Consider the following 21,464-nt stretch of genomic DNA (forward strand, 5'->3'; position numbering starts at 1 on the left):
AAATAGAATAGTAAGACTGAGATTGTGCTAGATACTAGTGCAAATTGCATTCATAATAATATCAGGGCACTCCAGCTTCCCTGACTTCTAAAAACAAGAGTTGCATGCACAAATGTAAATTTATGTTGGATTCACTCAGATAGGCTGTGGTGTTTAAATGGTTGTTAGTTGGTGCTAAAGTGTGACAAGAAAATATCCTGCTACACTATTAAACCCACATCACCAGGTTGAACTGTTAACACAAGGCAGGATGGATCCATGCTTTCATGTTCTTTACACCAAATTCTGACGCTACCATCCAAATATGGCAACAGTCATCGAGATTTATCAGACAAGGTAACACCTGGTGTGGTCTTCTGCTGCTGTTCAGAGATGCTCTTCTGCATACTTTGGCTGTAATGAACAGGTACTTGAGTTACTATGCATTATTATCAGCTCGAAGCAGTCTGGCTGTTCTCCTCTTACCGCTGGCATCAACATCAGTAGATATTTTTTATAGAAGTTGAAAAAAATTCCACTAAAATCTAATACGCCACATTTGACTTTTTCATATTTTCTGGATACTTTGTGTTTGTTTTGGTAATATATAACATCTGACCCACATTGTCTCACACAGGTATCCTGATTATTAAATGAATAATAATTAAAAAAAAAAAAACCTAGAATATGAAAGAGAAGACTTAAATGAGACCAAAAATGAAAGTCGTAAAACAGACTATAGTTACACCAAGAGCTTGATAAAGAGTGATTTAAGGGTGGACTTGTAAAATCTATACTGAACTATAATGAGTGATCTGGATGAGGGCTTGGAGAGTGACGAAGGAGAGGCTTGCAGACAAAATCATGTTGTGGAGCTGTTTTATGGTTTCCAGTTAGTTTGTGTTTCTTTGTTAAAATTTTGGTCCCGACTGTTGAAACAGTGATGTGTGAATAACAAATTTGCAAAACTTGATGCAATCACATAATTAGACAAGTTAACTAACTTATATTGTAGTTACACTAATTATTTCTCACAACTCAAGAAAACTAAAATCCTGTCAGGAGTTAATCTACTGACACTCTTATTTTATTTTGAAGGTTAAACACCCGTGGTTTTCCGGTTCTAGTGTCGCCGTCTGACTTCGCTGCCGTCCACTCGGGGAAGCTGAGAGGGAGGGTCGCCTACTCACAACTCAGACGGACTGAAGTTAGTTGGATTCTGTGCATGAGGCTGTATTTGGCGGGCGGTGCTTCCTGTGTCAGAACCGCTGGAGGAATAAAAAGCGTGTGGGTTGTTTTTTGTTTAAAATGAAATAAAATGCCTTTCATTACATTCCACTGCTAGCATCTAATACGAGCACTTATTTTCAACCCTTTTCAAAATCAAAAATATTATTAAAACATTTCTGTGGTTCTGAGTAGTTATTTGTCACAGTTATGTCTTAATCTATAAATAAAAGTATTACATCTATTTTAAACAGACAATCGTAAAAGCCTTTTTCTTAGCTATTGCATTTTTAATAGCTTAAATAATCACGTCAATTGTATATTTACGCAAAGATTTAAAAAGAAATATTGAAATTACAAACAAAATAAACACGTGTAACCATTGTAAAGTTGGGCAAAGTACATTTTTACATTTTTAAAAGCTTCTGAAAGTCTTGTGTGAAACTGAATGAGTGTTCAATGTGATGGCGACTATCTTTAACAATCAAAAATGTATTAAAATGGTTTTTTTTAATCTACGACAGGGGTGTGAACCGAAATTACAATAATTTTAAGATAAACTCTTGACTTTTTGCTGTATTTACATGAGTTTTAAACCTGATAAAATGTCTTTTACAAAACTTTTACATTTTACATTTTTTGTTTGGGTTCCTAGAAAACATTTCACTCGGTTATTTGTTTATTAGTAACACCTTGGTGGCAAGTGGGTTTTGATTTTGGACTCAACTATGAAGATAAAATATATGGCAAACAATGGCAAAAATAAAGTCTCTGGGAAGATGGAAGAACAAACAGGTGAACAGTAGAGGGCTTAAAAATTCTCATGAATAAATGAATACATAACATTTTTAAAATGGAGAAAATGCCGATCAAAACTTTGTTCTACAACTGAATCTGTCTATCTGTGCAAATCAAAAATGTTAAAAAATAAAATCTCCTTGGAAAGGTCACGTGATTAATACAGAAATGGTCTTCCAACACAATGAAAGCACAGAACGTGTGAATGAGCTAAGGAGACATTTTTATTATTAATATTAGTATTTGGCTCACAGGGCCTCGTCTTGCTCTGCGTGTTTGTTTTGCAGCTTCGTTACTTACTAATCACGTGTTTTATCAGCTCCCAGAAGCTTCAGGATGTCTGATTCCAGACCGGGAAGTGGAGCTCGATTTAGACCGGTCTCACGGGAATATTATAGGGGACGGTTCAAAGTCTACATCCCTCCCTCTCTGCCTCTTTCTGCTCTCAGTCAGAGGCATCTGGAATCGCTGCGGATCGGAATCCTTTTCTCTTTTTTATTTGTTTCAGGCGTCAAAAGAGGGCAGGGATGCCTGTTTGTGAAGTGAGTGAAAAGGATCCACGAAGCTTTTCACTCAGTGGAGGAAAACTTTGAACTGGGATACTTGGAAGATAATTTGGATTTTTTTTCCCGGATAAAATAGTTTTTCTATGATAATTTCACAACACGTTTAAAGCTGCTAGAAGCGTGAATAATCCACAGGCTACCTCAGGAGGTCCGGTGTCCTCTCTACAGAGATATTATGTGCGCGCTGGAGTAATTTTTCCCCTCTCTGGGTCCAGGGATTTGTTTTTTATTTTTCTAGTGAGAGCAGGGCTGAGCAGAGGGCAGAGGGGAGCTAAATGCGGCTGACTGGCGACCCTGCACCGGGAACCATGAACAGCAGCGGGTCTGGCAACTTTCTGCTGGTCCCCATACCGGAGTACCCCCTGCTGGACTGCGTGCCCAACAAGACGGTGAAGATTGTGGTGCTGGGAGCGAGCAACGTCGGGAAAACCGGTACGGGGAGGAATGGAGGGGGGGTTATACAGGTTGAATTGTGAAATTAGGATTCAGATGAAAGCGGGAAGTTTTGCACGGGAACTAAAGCTGATTTGACGCGTTGTGGGGAACTACTCTGGGAAAACTGTGGCTTGGATTTTAACATGACGACTATGAACAATCCTGCATGGTCCGTTCTAATTAAAATATCCTGATTAATTAAGGTAGAAATATTTGCAAATGCCTGCCGAAAATGCATACCGGTAATGATTGCCAGGGGGCGACAAATCCCATTGTTTACATGATCAATTTAACTCGTTTCCGTCCACTTTAACGGCTCTTAATGAGTATATCAAGTTGTAGTTGAAGTATCTAAATAATTTCACAGAAACTATACGAATCAAAAAGTATGTATTGACAATTAAAAGCCATGCACTGATAACTTTACTCAAGCATTTTGGACAAAAACAACTGATGAGCAGCAAAGATTTTAGTGCATGCTAGGCAAATGTATTTTTATTTTTATGTTAAAAGTGCATGAGGTACTAATTAACATAAGAACCCATTATATGGAGAAATATGTGTGTGCCAGATTTAGGCACACACTCTAATATTCATTTGCATTGCCTGGCATGTTAATGGAATTAACAGAGGGCGTAATCAAAATAAACATAGAAAATATATATACCACTATCGATGTATTTATTCATTTGCATCAGTTAATGAAGCCATGTTTATCTATTTATTTTAAGATTAGTTTAAAAAAATGTAAAATATATTTTAGGAAGTAGTGCTTGGTTCTGCGTTCAAACTCTTATTTTGAAAAGTCAAAAATGGGGAGTAATTTGGATATCTTATCCACTCCAAGTAACCTATCAAAACAGCTTAATATTGGCATTGAGTATAGTCTTATAAGTAAATGTAGCTACTTATTGCTATAATGTAACTACCTGAGTGGGACCCTTCAGAATAAAAGTATCCAACAAGAGGAAAGGAAAGACTATAAATGGCAGCTTCTGTTCGATTGTTTTATTTTAGATTTCAGGAATCTTTAAGCATACGGCGGCTTCTCAAAATACATTTTTTTTAAATTATTATTATTAACCTTTATTTAACCAGGAAAAGTCCCATTGAGATTAAAAACCTCTTTTGCAAGGGAGTCCTGGCCAAGAGGCGACAACACGTTGAAATTACAAAGTTACATACATATTATAAATAACAATTACATTTTAAAAACATTTTTCTCTGGCTCTCTCAATCTGGACTTAAAAGCATTTAATGAAATAAGATCTGCTATCTTCCAGTCTTTTTGCATCATGTTCCATGTGAAAGGGGCAGCATAAGTAAAAGCCCTCTTTCCCAGTTCAGTTCTGGCAAATGGAACATTGAGCAATAAAAGATCGCTTGAACGCAGGCTGTAAGAAACAGTACTTCTCCGTGTGAGCAGATCGCAAATGTAGGTGGGCATTTGTCCAAGCAGGGCCTTATAAATAAAGATGCACCAGTGAGCAAACCTCCTGGAGGACAACGAAGGCCATCCCACTCGAGCGTACAGATCACAACAATGGGTCAAGGCCCTACAGTTTGTAATAAACCGTAAGGAGGCATGATAAACTGAGTCAATCTTATGAAGACACTGGGCGGAAGCATTCATGTACAGCAGATCACCATAATCTAAAACAGATAAAAATGTAGCATTTACAAGACGCTTTTTTGTCTCAAAAGAAAAGCAAAATTTGTTTCGAAAGAAAAATCCCAATTTTAGTTTGAGTTTTTTCACAAGATTGTCTATGTGAGGTTTAAAGGTCAGAGAATCATCAATTAAAAAGCCAAGATATTTATACGTATGCACCACTTCTATGAGGTTTCCCTCAAGAGTGGACACCAAGGGGACAGTTTGAGGAAATCTCTTCATGTTTGAAAACAACATTAGCTTTGTCTTTTCAGCATTGAGAACCAATTTCAGCTCCAGAAGTGTGTGCTGAACCACGTCAAAAGCTTTCTGCAACGATTCTATTGCCTTTTCAAAGTTTGAGCCAAAGGAATAAATAACTGTGTCATCAGCATAAAAATGCATACTAGCATTGGACACATTTTGTCCCAAATCATTTATATACATGATGAACAGCAGAGGTCCTAAAATTGAACCCTGTGGCACCCCAGTGTGAATATTCAAAAGTTCTGAGCACAGATTTTCACATTTAATGCATTGAGTCCTGTCACTCAAATAATTAGTAAACCAGGAGACAACATGTCTAGACAGCCCCAAAGAAAGAAGCCTATGCTTTAAAATGGCGTGATCCACAGTGTCGAAAGCTTTTGACAGGTCAATAAAGAGAGAAGCACAGTGCTGTTTTTTATCAAGAGCAACAAGTGTCATTTATCACTTTTGTGGCAGCCGTGACAGCACTATGCTGTTTTCTGAACCCAGATTGTAGTTTTGAAAGAACTTCATTAGAGTACAAGAACTCTTTTAATTGCTCACTGACGAGAGACTCAAGGACTTTTGCCAAAACACACAAGTTTGATATTGGCCTGTAATTAGTCAAAATGGCCGGGTCGCCTCCTTTTAATATTGGCGTAACAAAAGCAGACTTCCAAACAAGTGGAATTTCTTTATTTTGGATTGAAAGATTAAAAAGGATCGTAAGAGGTTGTGCAATGTAATCAGCTGCTATTTTCAGAAAATAGGGCTCTATTAAGTCTGGCCCTGGGGGTTTCCTGTGATCTAAGGCTTTAAGAGCTTTATGCACTTCCTGGACAGAAAAAGGAGAAAAAACATTTGATGCCCTGCAGTCAGAAAGTGCAGCACTGGCTCTCAGTAACAGACTAAACAGATCAGCCAGGGGAGCAGCAGAGAGTAAGCTTTAGTACAAGAGGCTCATTTATCTCACTGGAGGTAAGAGACTGAGCTACAGTTATAATAAAGCTCAGATTGGAACATGAGAGCGAGAAGGCTGCAGAAAGCAAAGGAAGAGCTAAAAGATTCCCACAGAAATGATCAGTTCATCAGTTAGTAGTAAACATTCAAAGTAGTTGTGGCCCACATGATGCACCCTAATGATGCCGCTGTGATATCACCAAGGGAGCCTTAACTTGAGTTTATGACTTGCACTTTTATGATGCATCGGTGTCATGAACCACAGTTGTGGTGTTAAAAGACAAAAACATTTTACCTGACACAAAAGGCGTAATGTAAGATGCAATGGTTGCATTATGGGAAATATAGGAACCAGGATTTGTGGGTGCTCCAATGGCTCATGGCTCAATACTTTCAATGTTTTTTAAAATATCAAAATGTAGTTAAAGTTTATACTGCAGCCTATTCATTTAACCTTTTATCAGACAGCACATGGATGCTCTAGAAGTCGAAGAAGTTTTTACATGGTTATGGCAGCACTGGGTGTAGAAGAACAAACTCACACATGCATTAATACAAATGCAGTCGTGTGAAAAACAGTTTCATAGGAGTTTCTGCATGCCTGTGGAAAAAAAAGTAGACTGCATGATTTAATAGCTTGTAGCATTTAGCAGCAATAACACAAAGTTATTGTTTGTTGACTTTATTTCTCCAACTGGAAGAATTGTGACTGACTCTTCTCTGCAAGGATTCGTTCATGCACAGCTCTCTTAAGGTCTCATCACAGCATTTCTGCCAGGTTGAGGTCTGGACTTTGCTTTATTTTCTTTTTCAGCCATTCTGTTGTAGATTTGCTGTTGCGTGACCTAATTTTGCCCAAGCTTTAGCTGTGGACCAGATGTCCTCACATTTGACCCTTTGGTATACAGAGGAGTCATGATTTACTCAGTGGTCTTGTGGCTGCAAAACAAGCACAAATCATCGCACTTGACAGCTGTAATGGGATGTTTGTGCTGATATGCTGTGTTTGGCTTTCTCCAGACGTGGTTCTGTGCATTATGGTCAAACACCTAAACTTTGATCTCGCCTGTCCAAAGGACTTTGTTTTTGGTTTTCTGAAGAAACTTTGCAAGCCAAAGCCGTGCTGCCACGTTCTTTTTAGAGAGAAGACACTTTCTTCCTTTAACCCTTCCAAACCGTCCGTACTCGTTCAGTCTTTTTCTAATTGTACTGTCAATACTTTACATGCCTCAGTTGGCATAAATGTTGGACTCTGAGATGGACCTCTGCACTTTTTTTTTTTCTTTTTTCAGTTTCTCTGAGCAAAGCATCAATGCACACACAAACTAATAAAGCTTTCAGTTTGAACCTTTTGATTAGTATTGGTCCTTTAATTTCATGCCTTTATCTGAAATAAGAACAATAGTTGTTAATATGAAGCTACAAGTTATCTCTTGAGGCATGTGGACCATTATTATGTTGCTTATATCTGTTGTGAGTCCTTTATTGTTTTAAATCCAGTCACTGAATCACTCCAGTGACCTTTTTATATGTATTATTCATGGTATCATCTGTTGGTAGCCTACAGAAAGATAAACCTCTCCTTTGATGGAGTGAATGGGGTGGTATCCAAATAGATATATTAAGCCAAACTCCCACTCCCAAAAGACTGAAAGTTAGAAAAACAGTGTTCAGAATCCAAACACCCAGAGGTGGATGAGGCAATCATTTACCAATAGAAGATGATTCAAATTCTGAGTATTGGTGAATCATTTCTCCCTTGAGACTTTTGGACTCTTTTGTTTAGATACTAAAGTCTTGAAAATCAAACTTATGTAGCAGTGCTCGGGGAAAGTGTTAAATAGATCAGAAGGTTACTGCAGGGCATTTGATTTTTCTGTAACAGAGGTTTGGATTCTGCCCTACAAACTCTGTGCTCATTCTTGTTACTTTTTATTCTTCTTTTGCATCTCTAATTTTTCTTTTTGTTTCTTTTTAGCTTTGATTGTTAGGTTTCTGACCAAGAGGTTCATTGGTGATTATGAAGCAAACACAGGTGAGTTTCTGCACATCTGACTGTACTCACTGACTGAGTTCCCTCTGTAAAAGTCCACTGTTATAGAAAAAAAAGTTGATCCATTCATCAATCCGCCTCAATCTCTGTGTCTGCAGGGGCACTCTACTCCCGAAAGGTCACGCTGGAGGGTGAGGAAGTGTCGCTTCAGATCCAGGATACACCCTGTGTCGCTCTCCAGGTAAACAGGGGGCTGTAGCCATGTCGTCATCCTGGAGATTAGCTTGCATTATGCTAACTGCATGAAAGTACCAAAATATAACTGAAACATACAGACGGCTGATATGACAGGTTTCAGACTTGATTTAGAAAGTTATTCAAACTATTTCTAGATGTTAAAATTGAAAAAAAAAAAGAATATTTTGGGAAACTGCTGCAAACATCTTTGTTCAGATCTTGTGTCAAAATGTCCTTTAACCACACCACAAGGAAGCACTGAGAATATAAATGATCATAGATCAGTTAGAGTTAGCTTGATGGGGTCAGAAATATAGGAGATAAGTAAGCCACCATCAGGAAATTAGGGCACTGGCTTTAACTGAGACCTGTTATTGATTAGTTCGTAATTATTGTCACTTATCATGATTATGAGGTGGGAGGCTGCTGTGGCTGTGTATCGTTCTTCCACGTGCTACCGAGGCCACTGTTTGGCTATCTCAGGTACAAAAGCCTCGCCTACCTTCTCTTCAAATGTTTTATAAAGGGGAACAAATCAGAAAAAAGCTGATGATGATGATGCACATACAATTATATCCTAAAAGTGTGTTGTTTTATTTCTAAGCTTTTGTACCATTACGATTAGAGTTACTCGCCTCTGTGCACATAGTTCTAGATTCATTTGCCAATAACACGACTGACATTTGTTCTTTTCCTTCGTTTTTTTTTTTTTAAATATCCTGTAGATATAACAATAATATGCTGTTGTGAACTTCCTTGACTGTGATAATTTGGATGTGAAAATCTGATACTGTGCTAGCTTTAATTTGTGGGGTTAAAAAGTTCCAAAGGGATATCTCTTTCTTGCATCATTGCCTAATTTAGTAAAATTCGTACTCCCCAAAGTCCCCAAATATTCCCATTTAAAAAAAAAAAAGCTATCTCAAAGCCATTTTAGGAAAGTATTGAAGTATGAGGAAGTACTTCAAATACAATCTCCTCACACATGATGAGTTTAATGAGTGCAACGTGCCACACAGCTTATCCTGCTCAACGGCCTGTTTACAAAACCAACCTTCAGAGCTGCTCATTTCCTACACGGGGGGAGATAACAGGGCAAGGAGGTCTCTCCTGGCAGGTCGGACCACCTCTCAGAGATTAGACAGAAATAACTGACGTGTGAGAGAAGCATGAGTGTTGAATGTGTGTGTCGAGGTCAAGCAGTTAAGGGCTTTTTCGTAACCTTTAATTGGGTGTTTTCTAAAATGTGGTGTTTAAAAAGCAAATAATGGAAACACACTTTGCTTGGTAAATTTGTAGGTAGAGTTCAGATAAGAAAATAAATTGGGTGGTCTGATGTATTGAGTTCAAAGTCAGAAACAGCTGGCACATGTCCACAATGAGGCATTAGTCATGGAAATGAACGTTCTAGTACAATTACTATGTGCTTGGCCACTTTGAACAGGAAAATCATCATGGATAGCTCAGTAGGTAAAGTGGTCGCCCCATGATCGGAAGGTCGGCGGTTCGAATCCACTTAACGGCTACCCTGAGGTACCCCTGAGCAAGGTACCGTCCCTACACACTGCTCCCCGGGCGCCTGCTTAGTGGGCTGCCCACTGCTTCACTGAGTGAATGGGTCAAATGCAGAGAAAAACAAGTAATTTCCCCATGGGGATCAATAAAGTATCCATTATTATTATTATTATTATTATTATTATTATAACATCACAGGTGTGAAATAGTTATATTCGTTTGTGTTGGGCATGATTTTTTTGTTTTTGGTCTGACGTGTTGCATGCAATTCTGCAGCACCTACAGTTGTGTTCAGAAATCCAGTCATCATGAGCATACGCAAGAATGTCACTGTAACTTTGGTCTTTTAATGACTTTAAACAACAAGAACTAGGTGTACAAATCTGAATTTATTGTAGACTTTCTCTGAACCACACATTCTCAAATATATACAAACATTCATGTGACTAACTTCACAAGACAAAGGCCTTTTAACTTGTTGTTAGTGATGATTGACTACAACTAGTTGTTTCCCTTTGTCAGCATAAAAAGGATTTGTTTGACAGCACTCATTGGACTGAGCAACAGTCAGAACAACGAGAGAGTTCAAGCAAGATCTAAGAAGAATTATAGATTTTCACAGGTTGGGAAGGTCTCTTGGAGCCATTTCTAAACAACTGTAGATTCCAGGATCATCAATTCAAACAACTGTACATAAGTACAAGTTATTTGGATGTGTCAACACTTTGCCAGGGTCTGGAAAAAGATCCAAACAATCATCCTCAAATGACAGGAAACTAGTTCAGATGTTCAGAAAAAAAACGAGGGACCATGAAGGCTGGCATGAACTGCTGGAACACAAACATCACTCTCCTTAGTCAAGTGAGTTTTACATCGCCATGGACAAATTTGCAGCTGCCCAAATACCAATGGTACTGAGACATTGTACAAAGTAAATTAAATAACAACGGAGGAGGACTACCGCCAAGTTCTTCAACTTCATTACAAATCAACAACTGGATGGTTGAAACTTGGATATAATTCATTCTCTGAGCAGAACAATGATTCCAAACAGACATCAAAATTTGTTTTGATGGATGAAGCAGGCTAGCATTAAACTTCTGGAACAGCCTTGCAACAGCTCAACCTAAACCAATTTTTGTGGATTATGCTTAAAAGCCGCGTCTGTGCCATCAAACCAACCAATTTAACTGAACTCTACGAATTCTACCAAGAAGATTGGTCAGAAATCCAGAGAGTTATGCCACAAATTTGTTGATGATGACAAAAAGTGTCTGGTTGACATACAACTTGCTAGAGACCTTTAACCAAGTATTAATGGGGGTGAGTGCATATTTTTGAGGCTGTATCTGTATAGAAGCAGCAGGACCAGACGGCATCCCAGGTCGTATCCTCAGAGACTGTGCATACCAGCTAGCTCCTGTGTTCACTGAGATATTCAACATCTCTTTATCTCAGTCGGTGATCCCCACATGCTTCAAAGAGTCCATCATTGTTCCTGTCCCGAAGAAACCCCACCCTGCTTCTCTCAATGACTATCGCCCTGTAGCCCTCACCTCAGTAGTGATGAAGTGCTTTGAACGCCTGGTCAGAGACTTCATCATTTCTTCACTACCAGACACACTGGACCCACTATAGTTCGCTTACCGTCCAAATCGTTCCACAGACGATGCCATCTCTCATCTCCTCCACACATCACTCACTCACTTGGACACTAGAAGGGGGAATTATGTTAAAATGCTCTTCATAGACTACAGCTCTGCATTTAACACCATAATTCCCTCCACACTCACCACCAAGCTGGAGCATCTGGGACTCAGCTCATCTATGTGTCAGTGGATCTCCAACTTCCTAACTGGCAGACCACAGGCAGTAAGGATGGGCGGACATGTCTCAGCCTCCACCACTCTCAGCACTGGAGCCCCCCAGGGGTGTGTTCTGAGCCCCCTGCTGTACTCTTTGTACACATATGACTGTGTGGCCACTACCAGCTCCACCACCATCATCAAGTTTGCTGACGACACCGTCGTGGTGGGCCTGATCTCTGATAACAACGAGACGGCCTACCTGAAGGAGATTAGGAATCTGGAGAACTGGTGCCAGAGGAACAACCTCCTTCTAAACGTCAGTAAGACAAAGGAGCTGATAGTGGACTTCAGCACTAAGCAGGAGAGGAACTACCAGACCCCTGTCATCAACGAGTGCCCAGTGGAGAGAGTGGACAGCTTCAAATACCTCGGAGTTCACATCACGCAGGACCTGTCATGGTCCTGTCACATCAACACCGTGGTGAAAAAGGCCCGACAGCGTCTCTACCACCTCAGACGCTTGAGAGACTTCCAACTGCCCTCCAAGGTGCTCAGGAACTTTTACTCGTGCACCATAGAGAGCATCCTGGCGGGAAACATCTTAACCTGGTTCGGGAACAGCACCATGCAGGACAGACGAGCTCTACAGAGGGTTGTGCGATCAGCTGAGCGCACCATCCGCTCCGAGCTCCCTGACCTGCACTCAATCTACAGCAGGCGGTGCTGGACCAAGGCCAGGAAGATCGTGAAGGACCTCAGCCATCCCAACAACAGACTGTTCTCTCTGTTGAGGTCAGGAAAGCGATTCCGCTCCCTGAAGACCAACACAGAGAGACTGAGGAGGAGCTTCTTCCCGCAGGCGATACGGTCTCTCAATCACACCACCACACAGTACTGACCCACACATATAGTTCTTACACACACACTGGACATTCTGGACATTGTTTTCACTTCATCACTTAAATCACTTTAAGCATATTTGCACTGCACAAGACATAATGTGGATTGCACAACACTGGTCACTACATTCTTCATTTCCAGTTAATACTTGTACAGCTGCTGTTATTGTGTATATATTTATTTATATTTCTTCATATATTCTTATATAGTTCTATATTGTGTATTTTGTTGTACAGTTATTTTATTTTCAACTTTAATTTATATATTTTATCTTATTCTTTCCCAGTTAAATTTACCCTTCATTCTAATTTGTGTTGTACAGTTATTTCATTTTTAACCTTAATTTATATTTTATTCCTTCCTAGTAAAATTTACCCTTTTTAATTTTTCATATTTATTTCCTATCTTATTCATAGCCTTTTCCTTTTTCTTTTTTTTAAATTTTGTTTTTTTTTAAGGTCACGAGCAGTTGTGTAAGCATTTCACTGCATATCGTACTGTGTATGACTGTGTATGTGACAAATTGAATTTGAATTTGAAGAATAAAATTAGAAAAGAGAGATAACATAAACATACAAAACTTAGGCCATGCAATAATGACAAATGGAAAAAAGGGGCTTGAAGGAGCAGTCTATGATGGGAAATCTGGATCTATAGCAGCAAAACTAAATGCACAGTAGGGGAGACTGAAAGACAAAGCCACTGCCTCCCATTCTACTTATAGAAACTCTAGCAACGAGAAGTAAGCCTGCAGTCTTAGAGCGCGAAGTTCTCTATTACTCTAGGATTGCGTGGTACTGCAAGTTCTTCTTTTTTTTCTTTTTTTTCCTTCTCTTTCTTCTCTTTCTTTTCTTTTCTTTTCTTAGCTGCACAACATTGAAAGTAGCCTTTATTGTTGTTGTTGCATTTTCAAGCTGTTATGCAGCTAAATGTTTTGTCTGTTTATATGTTTATTTGCTTTAATCAAAGCAGGGTAATTTTAATCTAATTAACTTGCGCAATCACAGCCATGACTCAAAGTGGCCTGCCTAGCTTTACAGCCACTCTATTTCAAAGCAGGCTTAAACATGCTAAAGCAGGTACTTTTTCCTGCAACTCGCAATTGTGCCATCATTTTCATTATTGTAGTTCTGTTTTGCAGAGTAATCACATGTGGTAAAATATTAAAATTACATGTAATTAAATTTACACCTAATACTAATGTTAATAGGCTAATTTTGTCTTAATAGGCTATGTCACCTTCATTGTAGGGATCAAATATGTTTTGTGGCTCCATACAGATTTGTTTCTTTCTAGCAATTCCTCAAAAATATGTCTCTTGATAGCAAAAGTTGCCAACCTTTGGCCTAGGCTTTTCAAAGTGACCATGCACATCTGACTACTGACACTGACTGGCCAATGTTGTCACGTGGAGGTACTCAAGGGTGTTCAAGGAACTGCTGGGATGATTAAAGCCTTTGATTAAGATGATTTTAAGATATCTCCCCTTAGAGGAACTGTGGGACCATCCTACTGGGAGTCAACCCAAGGACAGCCCCAACAGAGAAAGGGATTACTTCAGCTCATCCTGGGATTTCTCAGGAGATGGAGATGTGGTAGACTGGTACTGTCAATAGATTTCTATTCTTTTAACAGACCAGCATAAAAGGAAAATATAAGGGAATTTTTGTCACATGCATCTGTCTGTATCTGATGTAGTCTACTTTAGTCTAATTCACACACACACACACACACACACACACACACACACACACACACACACACACACACACACACACACACACACACGTCACTGTTCACTAGCTCTATAACATCTTCATAGTAGTTCCATTATGTAATAAAGAAAAATCTAAATTAAAAAAACTGAGATTTTCCTACTTAATTTACTGTGAGATTTTAGGTTTTTCAATTTTATTTATCCAATTATTTATTTAGTGATGGGGGAATACTCCAACCATTTTCAGCTATCAAAAATACACATGGGTTACAACACATTACTTTATTTATTTATTTTTTTGCCTGTCCCGTTTGGCTCTTTTGCCATCAGAATTATTGTCTAAAGGCAAAGAAAGATGCCCAACGGATTTACTTTACCAAATTGACCATCCCAGCCTTGCCATAATGGTCCATTTAATTCACCTTTTATTGTTTATTTTATTTTCACTTGCTGAATACGGGACAGACTTGACTGGGGGAAAGAAGGGGAGAAAGAAAGAGAAACAGCTGAGAAGAGGGACGGGGGAGAAGGGCAAAAAACAAAAACCAACAGAACGAGCAGAAAAAAAAATGCATATATCAATCACCTGGATCACCTGCTGAGAAAGAAAAAAGAAAACAAGCAGAAGAGAACAAGAGTAATAGAATAAACAACATCACAATGATATATGGGAATATGACAGTAAATACTAAATGTTAAACATTATTGTGCAGCACATAAGATCAACAGAACCAGGGGGAGTTGCAGTGACGCGCCCGTGAGCTCCGCCGGCAGCCAGCTGTGCCTGAGTGACCGAGCCCCAGGCCGAGAGGCCGGGGGCACCCCACCTCCGAAGTGACCCGAGCGAGCCCCAGGCTCCAGGCCCCGATAAGCGGCCGCCAAGGAGTGAGCCGGTGTGTACCTGGACGCCCATCCCCAGACACAAAGAACCACCAACGCACCGATGTCTGAGGGAGTCCGCCACTGGCAGGGGAAGTGGTGGTAGGGGGAGATAGGCCTCCAAACCTTGGAGGGCCTCAGATGTCCCCAGAGAGGTGGCGCCTGACACCCAACCTGACATATAGACACAGAAATACAGGCACACACATATACAAACATCCATTCCCACCCTCATGCTCTCATATGCACTTACTCCACACTCAACCAACGTGGAGACAAACATGAAGAGACGCTGTACACACGATCACACTCCCCAAGCGTACTTTACGAACCGGGTCTAGGTACCCTTGCCCCTGGAGGGGGGAACTGCACCCAGACCCAGGTGGTGTTACCCTTTTCCCTGCGGTGGGGAGAGGCAGACCGCCCCGACTCCGCAGCAGCAGGGAGGCCCCACACTCCAGACCGCAGTCGGACGGCCAACTCCACCTAGCCCTCCCGCTCCAGCAGGCCGCAGAGAATGGGGGTGAGAGAAGACTCCAAACCTCCCTCCACCCGCTCATTGTAGTGTTGATGCATGTGTGTTCTAAGGTGCATTTAAAACCCAGGAGGACATGGAGCTGCCTGCCAGAGAGCAGCAGGTAAGCGCATGGTCCCTCCTGCTGGCCCTCAATGTCTACGTGTATTTAAAATTGAGAGGTGGGCAACGACGCCAGGGGTGAGGTGTACACCCTGATGGTAACTTGGATTCCGTGTATCGTGCCCACCCCCAAGATCCTATATGTATGTGTAATGAGAGAGTGAGTAATGTGAATGTCTAAGTTGTGGGACTGCAAGTTCTTCAAGATACGATGGTTCCTGATTATTCAGAACTTCGTGTGAAGGAGAATTTCAAATTAAGTTCTAGATTTGAATATGATCCCCTTTCTAGTACCTGTTAGCAGAACTACAGAATGTTACTGTGTGTTTTACAGGACGATGCCGAGGGTCTGTACTGTCAGGAGCAGATCAACAGGTAAGACTGGAAACACACGAATATGAATTTGAATTAAACACAGTGCACTATGCTAACCTCCACTATGATAACTGGGCCTGCAGGTCAATCTACTGGGCAGATGGATATGTGCTGGTTTTCTCCATCACAGACCACAACAGCTACAGAACCATCCAGCCACTGTACCAGCATGTCAGACGTATACACCCCTCTGGAAACATACCGGTTATACTGGTTAGTTATGCGATCATTAGAAACAACCTGGAAAAAACAACAACCTAGTGATATTCTTTCAGTTATTTTATTTAAAATGTCTCTGTTTCTGTTCATTCAATCTTTAGTGCAAGACAGACCAGACAATACCAGACACCTACTAACCCCAATCCTATAATCTAATCTGTTGTGTCATCTGTAATCTGCTGCAGGTTGGCAACAAAAGTGACCTGCTCCGAGCCCGACAAGTGCCTGCAGATGAAGGCGAGACGTTAGCAGCTTCATTAGGTGGGAGTTTCTTCTACTTCTGTACCACCAAACCTTTGCCCACTAATCAAAAGAGATATTTCTTCAAAAAAGAAGCCTGACTACTCCAGTTTGTGGGCATTAATGTGTTTAAAAATGTCCTCTACTAGCAATAAAATATATCACAAGGCTAAATGTTTAACACATAATATGTCCTACCACTAAATGGTAAATGGACTGGTTCCTTTTACTCTACCAGAACACTTCATACAACATGCTTTATTCACCCATCCATACAAATGCTTTTTCTATGCGCAAGTGCATCAGAGAGCAGCCTGGGTTTAATATCTTGCCCAATGATATTTTGGCATGCAGACTGGAGCAGCCGGAATCAAACCACCAACCTTCTGATTAGTAAATGTCCGGCTCTACCTCTGGAGCTACAGCCACCATCACTTTGCGAGAACATTGCATTCCACTATCTACAGGGTGGGCCATTTATATGGATACACCGTAATAACATGGGAATGGTTGGTGATATTAAAGTCCTGTTTGTGGCACATTAATATATGTGAGGGGGCAAACTCCTCAAGATGGGTGGTGACCATGGTGGCCATTTAGAAGTCGGCCATCTTGGATACAACTTTTGTTTTTTCAATAGGAAGAGGGCCATGTGACACATCAAACTTATTGGTAATGTCACAAGAAAAACAATGGTGTGCTTGGTTTCAACGTAACTTTATTCTTTCATGAGTTATTTACAAGTTTCTCTTTGTTCACAGCCATTGACATGTCGAAGAGGTTAACACGTGAGGAGCGGATCGAAATTGTGTTGATATCTGGTGAACACAGTAACCGGGTCATTGCAGCAGATTTCAATGCAAGACACCCTACGAGACCACCCATCTCCCATGCTACAGTTAGCAAACTGCTTGCTAATCTGCTGCAATGACCCGGTTACAGGACGAGGCAACAGAAAGTGGACTAATTAAACTATAAAAACAAGTAGCAGCTACAGCTGAAATATAACAACTAATGGCTCAAAATGCTGTCGAATAAATGTAAATAAAAGCTAACAAACTAAGAAACAAACTCAGTGTTTAAGTTCAGAGTTTTTTATAGTTATTTTTAGCCAATCTGTTCTTTACCTTGTTAAGTACAGGTTTTGTTTTATGTAAATAATTTCATGGTCATAAAAATATGACCATGAATAACAATCTTGACCCCTTTATTGATTTAACTTCTCAGACCTGTAAGTGTTGCCCATCCTGTATATGCAGTATGTGATATATCTTAACTATATACTGCATGATATCTAATGAATTACATTTCTGTGCTAAAGATAAGAGTGGCCCTAATCTGAATGTTACTTCTGCTCACAGGAGGAGTTTACTTTGAGGTCTCAGCCAGAGAAAACCATGAAGGAGTCCATGCTGCCTTCCTACATCTCTGTCAAGAGGTGGGACTTTGTTTTTGCTGATATTTGTTAGTCCAAAATATTAGAATTTGACTTAGCTATCGGTGTATTCTGAGTCCAACCACCTATGTGGGACTTTCTGCTTTCTGTGAAAATGGATTTCATTTCCCCTTGATGCCCATAAATACAGAAAACACAGAAAAACCATGTGTTGGTCCAGAAAGGATCACAAAAAGCCCGTAATAGACTGGTTTGTATATTTGTTTTTTCTAGTGGAGTAATTTTTGCCCAAGTGGTTTGTTTCATTTTGGGTATGTTTAGACTTTCTGCTTCCTTTTGTGGCGCTGCAGAGAGTAGGTTCCCAAACGCTGGCTTGTTGAATCATTGTGTAAATCTGCGGTTCTCTGTAGCTTTTTGAGTCTTTCAGGTCATTGTTTTGGTTTTCAGTTCCAGCTTTCATTAAGTTTAAAGTTTGGTTTTAATGGTGTATTTTTTGGATGAGGTTTTTTTTTCCTAATACAGACAACGCTTGAGAGATTTCACATGACAAGGGAGGAAGTGGTAGTGGTGATATAAGTCACACTCACTTAATTTTGATGGAGTCTGGGAGAGTGGTTGTCAGATTGCAGGATATGAGATCTGTATGGGTGCTGCTAATTGTCACATGAGGAATGCATGAAAATATTTCAGTGTTTTGAGCAGCAATAGTCCTTTGAAGGGAGTGAAAATAAGCAGTAAACACAATACTAACATTGTATCAAGCTTATATGGCCAACGTGCTGTTCCTCTACACTTACTGTGGAGGAACGTCATTAATTCAGCCAGGTAACTTCAGGCTTACCCCACCTGTTGCTGGAATATATCGTCGTGGTAACTGCAAATATAACCTTCTGACCAATCAGTTCTCCACAAAAGTGTCACTTTTCCTGAAAGTGTGCCGACAGAGTCTAAACCTTCTCTGTAGTGCCTAATATCTTTGTGTTTCCCTGATAAGCTTTAGTAATAAAGACTTTTAGACTTAACTTTATTCCTTTTTTTTGTTTCCTGTTAACTGCAAACATATTTACAACAATTTTATTATTATAAGCCCTTAAATGTCATCTTAAAACAGGACACCTGTTTGAACTTCTGTCATATTTGAACATAGTCTACGCCTTTGTTTGAATCCAGTGGGATATAAACCAGATTTGATTTCAAACATTCATTCAAACTTAATTTTCTTCCAGTACTGACTTGAATTAGTTTAGCAGGCATCAGTTTTAAATTGCAGCAAAACTGACTTGTTCTCATATGTGATTACATTTTGACAAGTCTGTCTGTCTTCTGTCCCGCAGGTGATCCGGGCACTGGGAGGAGGGAATGGGGAGAAGAGAAGAGGAGGACTCCACCTGGCCAGACCCAAATCTCCCAACATGCAGGAGCTGAAGAGGAGGTTCAGGCAGGTCCTCTCCTCCAAAGTCAAATCAGCCACGACCATCTGAGTGCAGTACGGGCTGAAAAATGACAACCTGCAGCCGGGCACGTGGCGGAAATAAAAGCTAAAACGCCAAAGGGAAAAAAAAAAAATCACAAGAAGAGTTTTATGTTTGGAGATATGGAGCCATTACTGGCATGAAAAGACATGTGTGGTGTGTGTGTGGTGATCAAAGCTTCTCGAGAGCACAAGGAGTCCTGATCAGATGGATGAAACAAAGCCTTTCTGGCAGGCGAGCTCTTCTGGAAGGAACTTGTGGTCAACACGACCTCTTTCCAGACTCGAGTACAGCAAAGACGCTGCCCAAAGCTGAAATGACAGATACGGCCAAACAAACAGCTTGTGTTGTATCAGAAACTTTGCATGTTTGTCATGAAAGGCAGCAGAACTTTCTGACACGTTTATGTCTTATTTCTTTCCGGTTAAAAGCCAATGAATACATCGTGAACAAAGTGAATTAAATATACCAAAAACAGCGAAGACGTATCAGATTTATCCGGTTTGTTTTACATGACTCAACATCTCTTATTTCATCTCTCAACTGTGTTACATATTCATTGTTTTGTTTTGTTTTTTACTTACTGGGGAATAAAATGTTACTCAAAAGACATCGTTTTGTTTCTTTTTCCTATCCTGGGGTCAATCCAGTTGAGAATGACGACATAGTTCAGTGTTTCCTGAAACCAAATATATGAAATATGAGTCTCCTTTCTCTCTGAGACATGGTGTTCTGAACTAAAACAGGAAATGACCCAACGAGGCAGGCGTTCAAGGCTATAAGCTGAGACAAATGCTGGCATTTGATGACAGGAAGGAAGTCCTTTTGTAACAAAATAAACTCCTGATATTTATGGAAGATCAATGCTGTCAATAATAAAACACACAAGCATGTTTTGTATTCAAGCAATATCTGTTATTTAGTTAATTTACTTGAACTTGAAACTGTAATTGTCCTTTTAAATTTAAAATATACAAGAAATCTGGGTATTTTCCATTTTATTAACTTAAAAAAAATGGCGTAAATTAGTTCATTTTCATTTTAGCATTAACTGAAAATGATCTTAAAACATGATATTTCAGAAAACATACACTTATTTCATAGGACAGGTGCACAGCAGAGGTTGTCCATCATCAGTAAATAAAGATTTATAAATCTCTTTTCCACGAGGGGGTAAATTTATAAAGGGCCCAACAATACATATGGATACCAAAAATAAAACCCGAGAGACTAAAGAATTCTGCATCATATGTAAGTTTATGTACTTTTGAAAAGTATGAATTTTAACGTCCCGTCCAGAGTTTGAACAACACAAAAAAATGAAATTAGAGATGGGTTCCTTATGAATTGCCAGTTCAGATTTGTCTTAAAATCACATGTATTAAACTTAATTTGATACTTTTTAATATCTGCAACTGTAAACGTCTCTATAGTTCAACGTTTTCATAAATTAAAGCATTACTATCAGCACCACCATCACTCCCAACACCATTATCGTCATCACGGTTGTCTTTATTATCATCTATATGGATATTTAATATAGATATGTGAAGCCATAAATATCATATGACTTATATCCATATAAAATACAAGAAATATGACTCAGTCTACCTCATTGACTCTGTACTTTGCCTGTGATTTTGACAGAGTAAACATTTCCACTATAGCTCAGTCCACACAATCCAAACTCTAGGTGTGACTTCATGCTTAAGTGGCTCTAAGTGTGGAAAGTTTTTCATCTCTGCTGCTTTTAAACAACAAGGTTAAGGTGTTATTTGGGTTTTATGTTGCTCCAGAGGATTTTTCCTTCCCAACGAGAAGGCATTTCTGGGCAAGTCCCAGCTATTTGGTAACAAGAGACACTGCGCCGAGCATAACAGTCAGCGGGAAACACAAGTCCTGATCTTATTATCCTGTTTGTGGTTAAAAACCCAACAGTGTTAATGAACTGATGGATTTAAAGTGTCTGTGCTTTCAGGGATTGGTCCAAAAGGAAGTGGGGATGCTGTTTGTGGTGTGTGTTTGAGTGTGTGTGTGCTTTCTGCTGTTCTCATGACCTCTCCTTGCTGAAACACAACATATTCCCAGTAAAGATAAATTCCTCAGCATCTGGAATTTCTTTGTTGGTCACTGAACCACCACCCCAGCCCTTCGGCACTACACACACACATTCATGTGCTTAAAAATTGTCTGTTGACCCCAACTTGTGAC

The 21,464-nt window shown here is 39.8% G+C and overlaps 1 protein-coding gene across 1 annotated transcript; it reads left to right on the top strand.

The window, feature by feature from the left end:
* The first annotated feature begins 2,464 nt into the window (after nt 1-2,464).
* On the top strand, nt 2,465-19,697 carry rasl11a (RAS-like, family 11, member A). Its single transcript, XM_085350659.1, has 8 exons — nt 2,465-3,002; nt 7,844-7,900; nt 8,017-8,099; nt 15,886-15,926; nt 16,010-16,139; nt 16,331-16,406; nt 17,747-17,823; nt 19,116-19,697. The coding sequence occupies exons 1-8, from the start codon at nt 2,846-2,848 to the stop codon at nt 19,260-19,262; spliced, it is 768 nt and encodes a 255-aa protein (XP_085206785.1). The 5' UTR covers nt 2,465-2,845; the 3' UTR covers nt 19,263-19,697.
* Nucleotides 19,698-21,464: the final 1,767 nt, after the last annotated feature.

Source organism: Diplotaxodon limnothrissa, linkage group LG3 (genome assembly GCF_057381915.1).
Source record: "Diplotaxodon limnothrissa isolate DT_005_m linkage group LG3, D_limnothrissa_male_GT1.1, whole genome shotgun sequence".
Taxonomy (NCBI): Eukaryota; Metazoa; Chordata; class Actinopteri; order Cichliformes; family Cichlidae; genus Diplotaxodon; species Diplotaxodon limnothrissa.

Coding starts and splice junctions, on each gene's coding strand:
- rasl11a (XM_085350659.1), top strand. CDS start 2,846: ATGCGGCTGACTGGCGACCCTGCACCGGGAACCATGAACAGCAGCGGG. Junction 8,100..15,885: donor CACCCTGTGTCGCTCTCCAG/GTAAACAGGGGG, acceptor TGTGTTTTACAG/GACGATGCCGAGGGTCTGTA. Junction 16,407..17,746: donor GACGTTAGCAGCTTCATTAG/GTGGGAGTTTCT, acceptor TTCTGCTCACAG/GAGGAGTTTACTTTGAGGTC.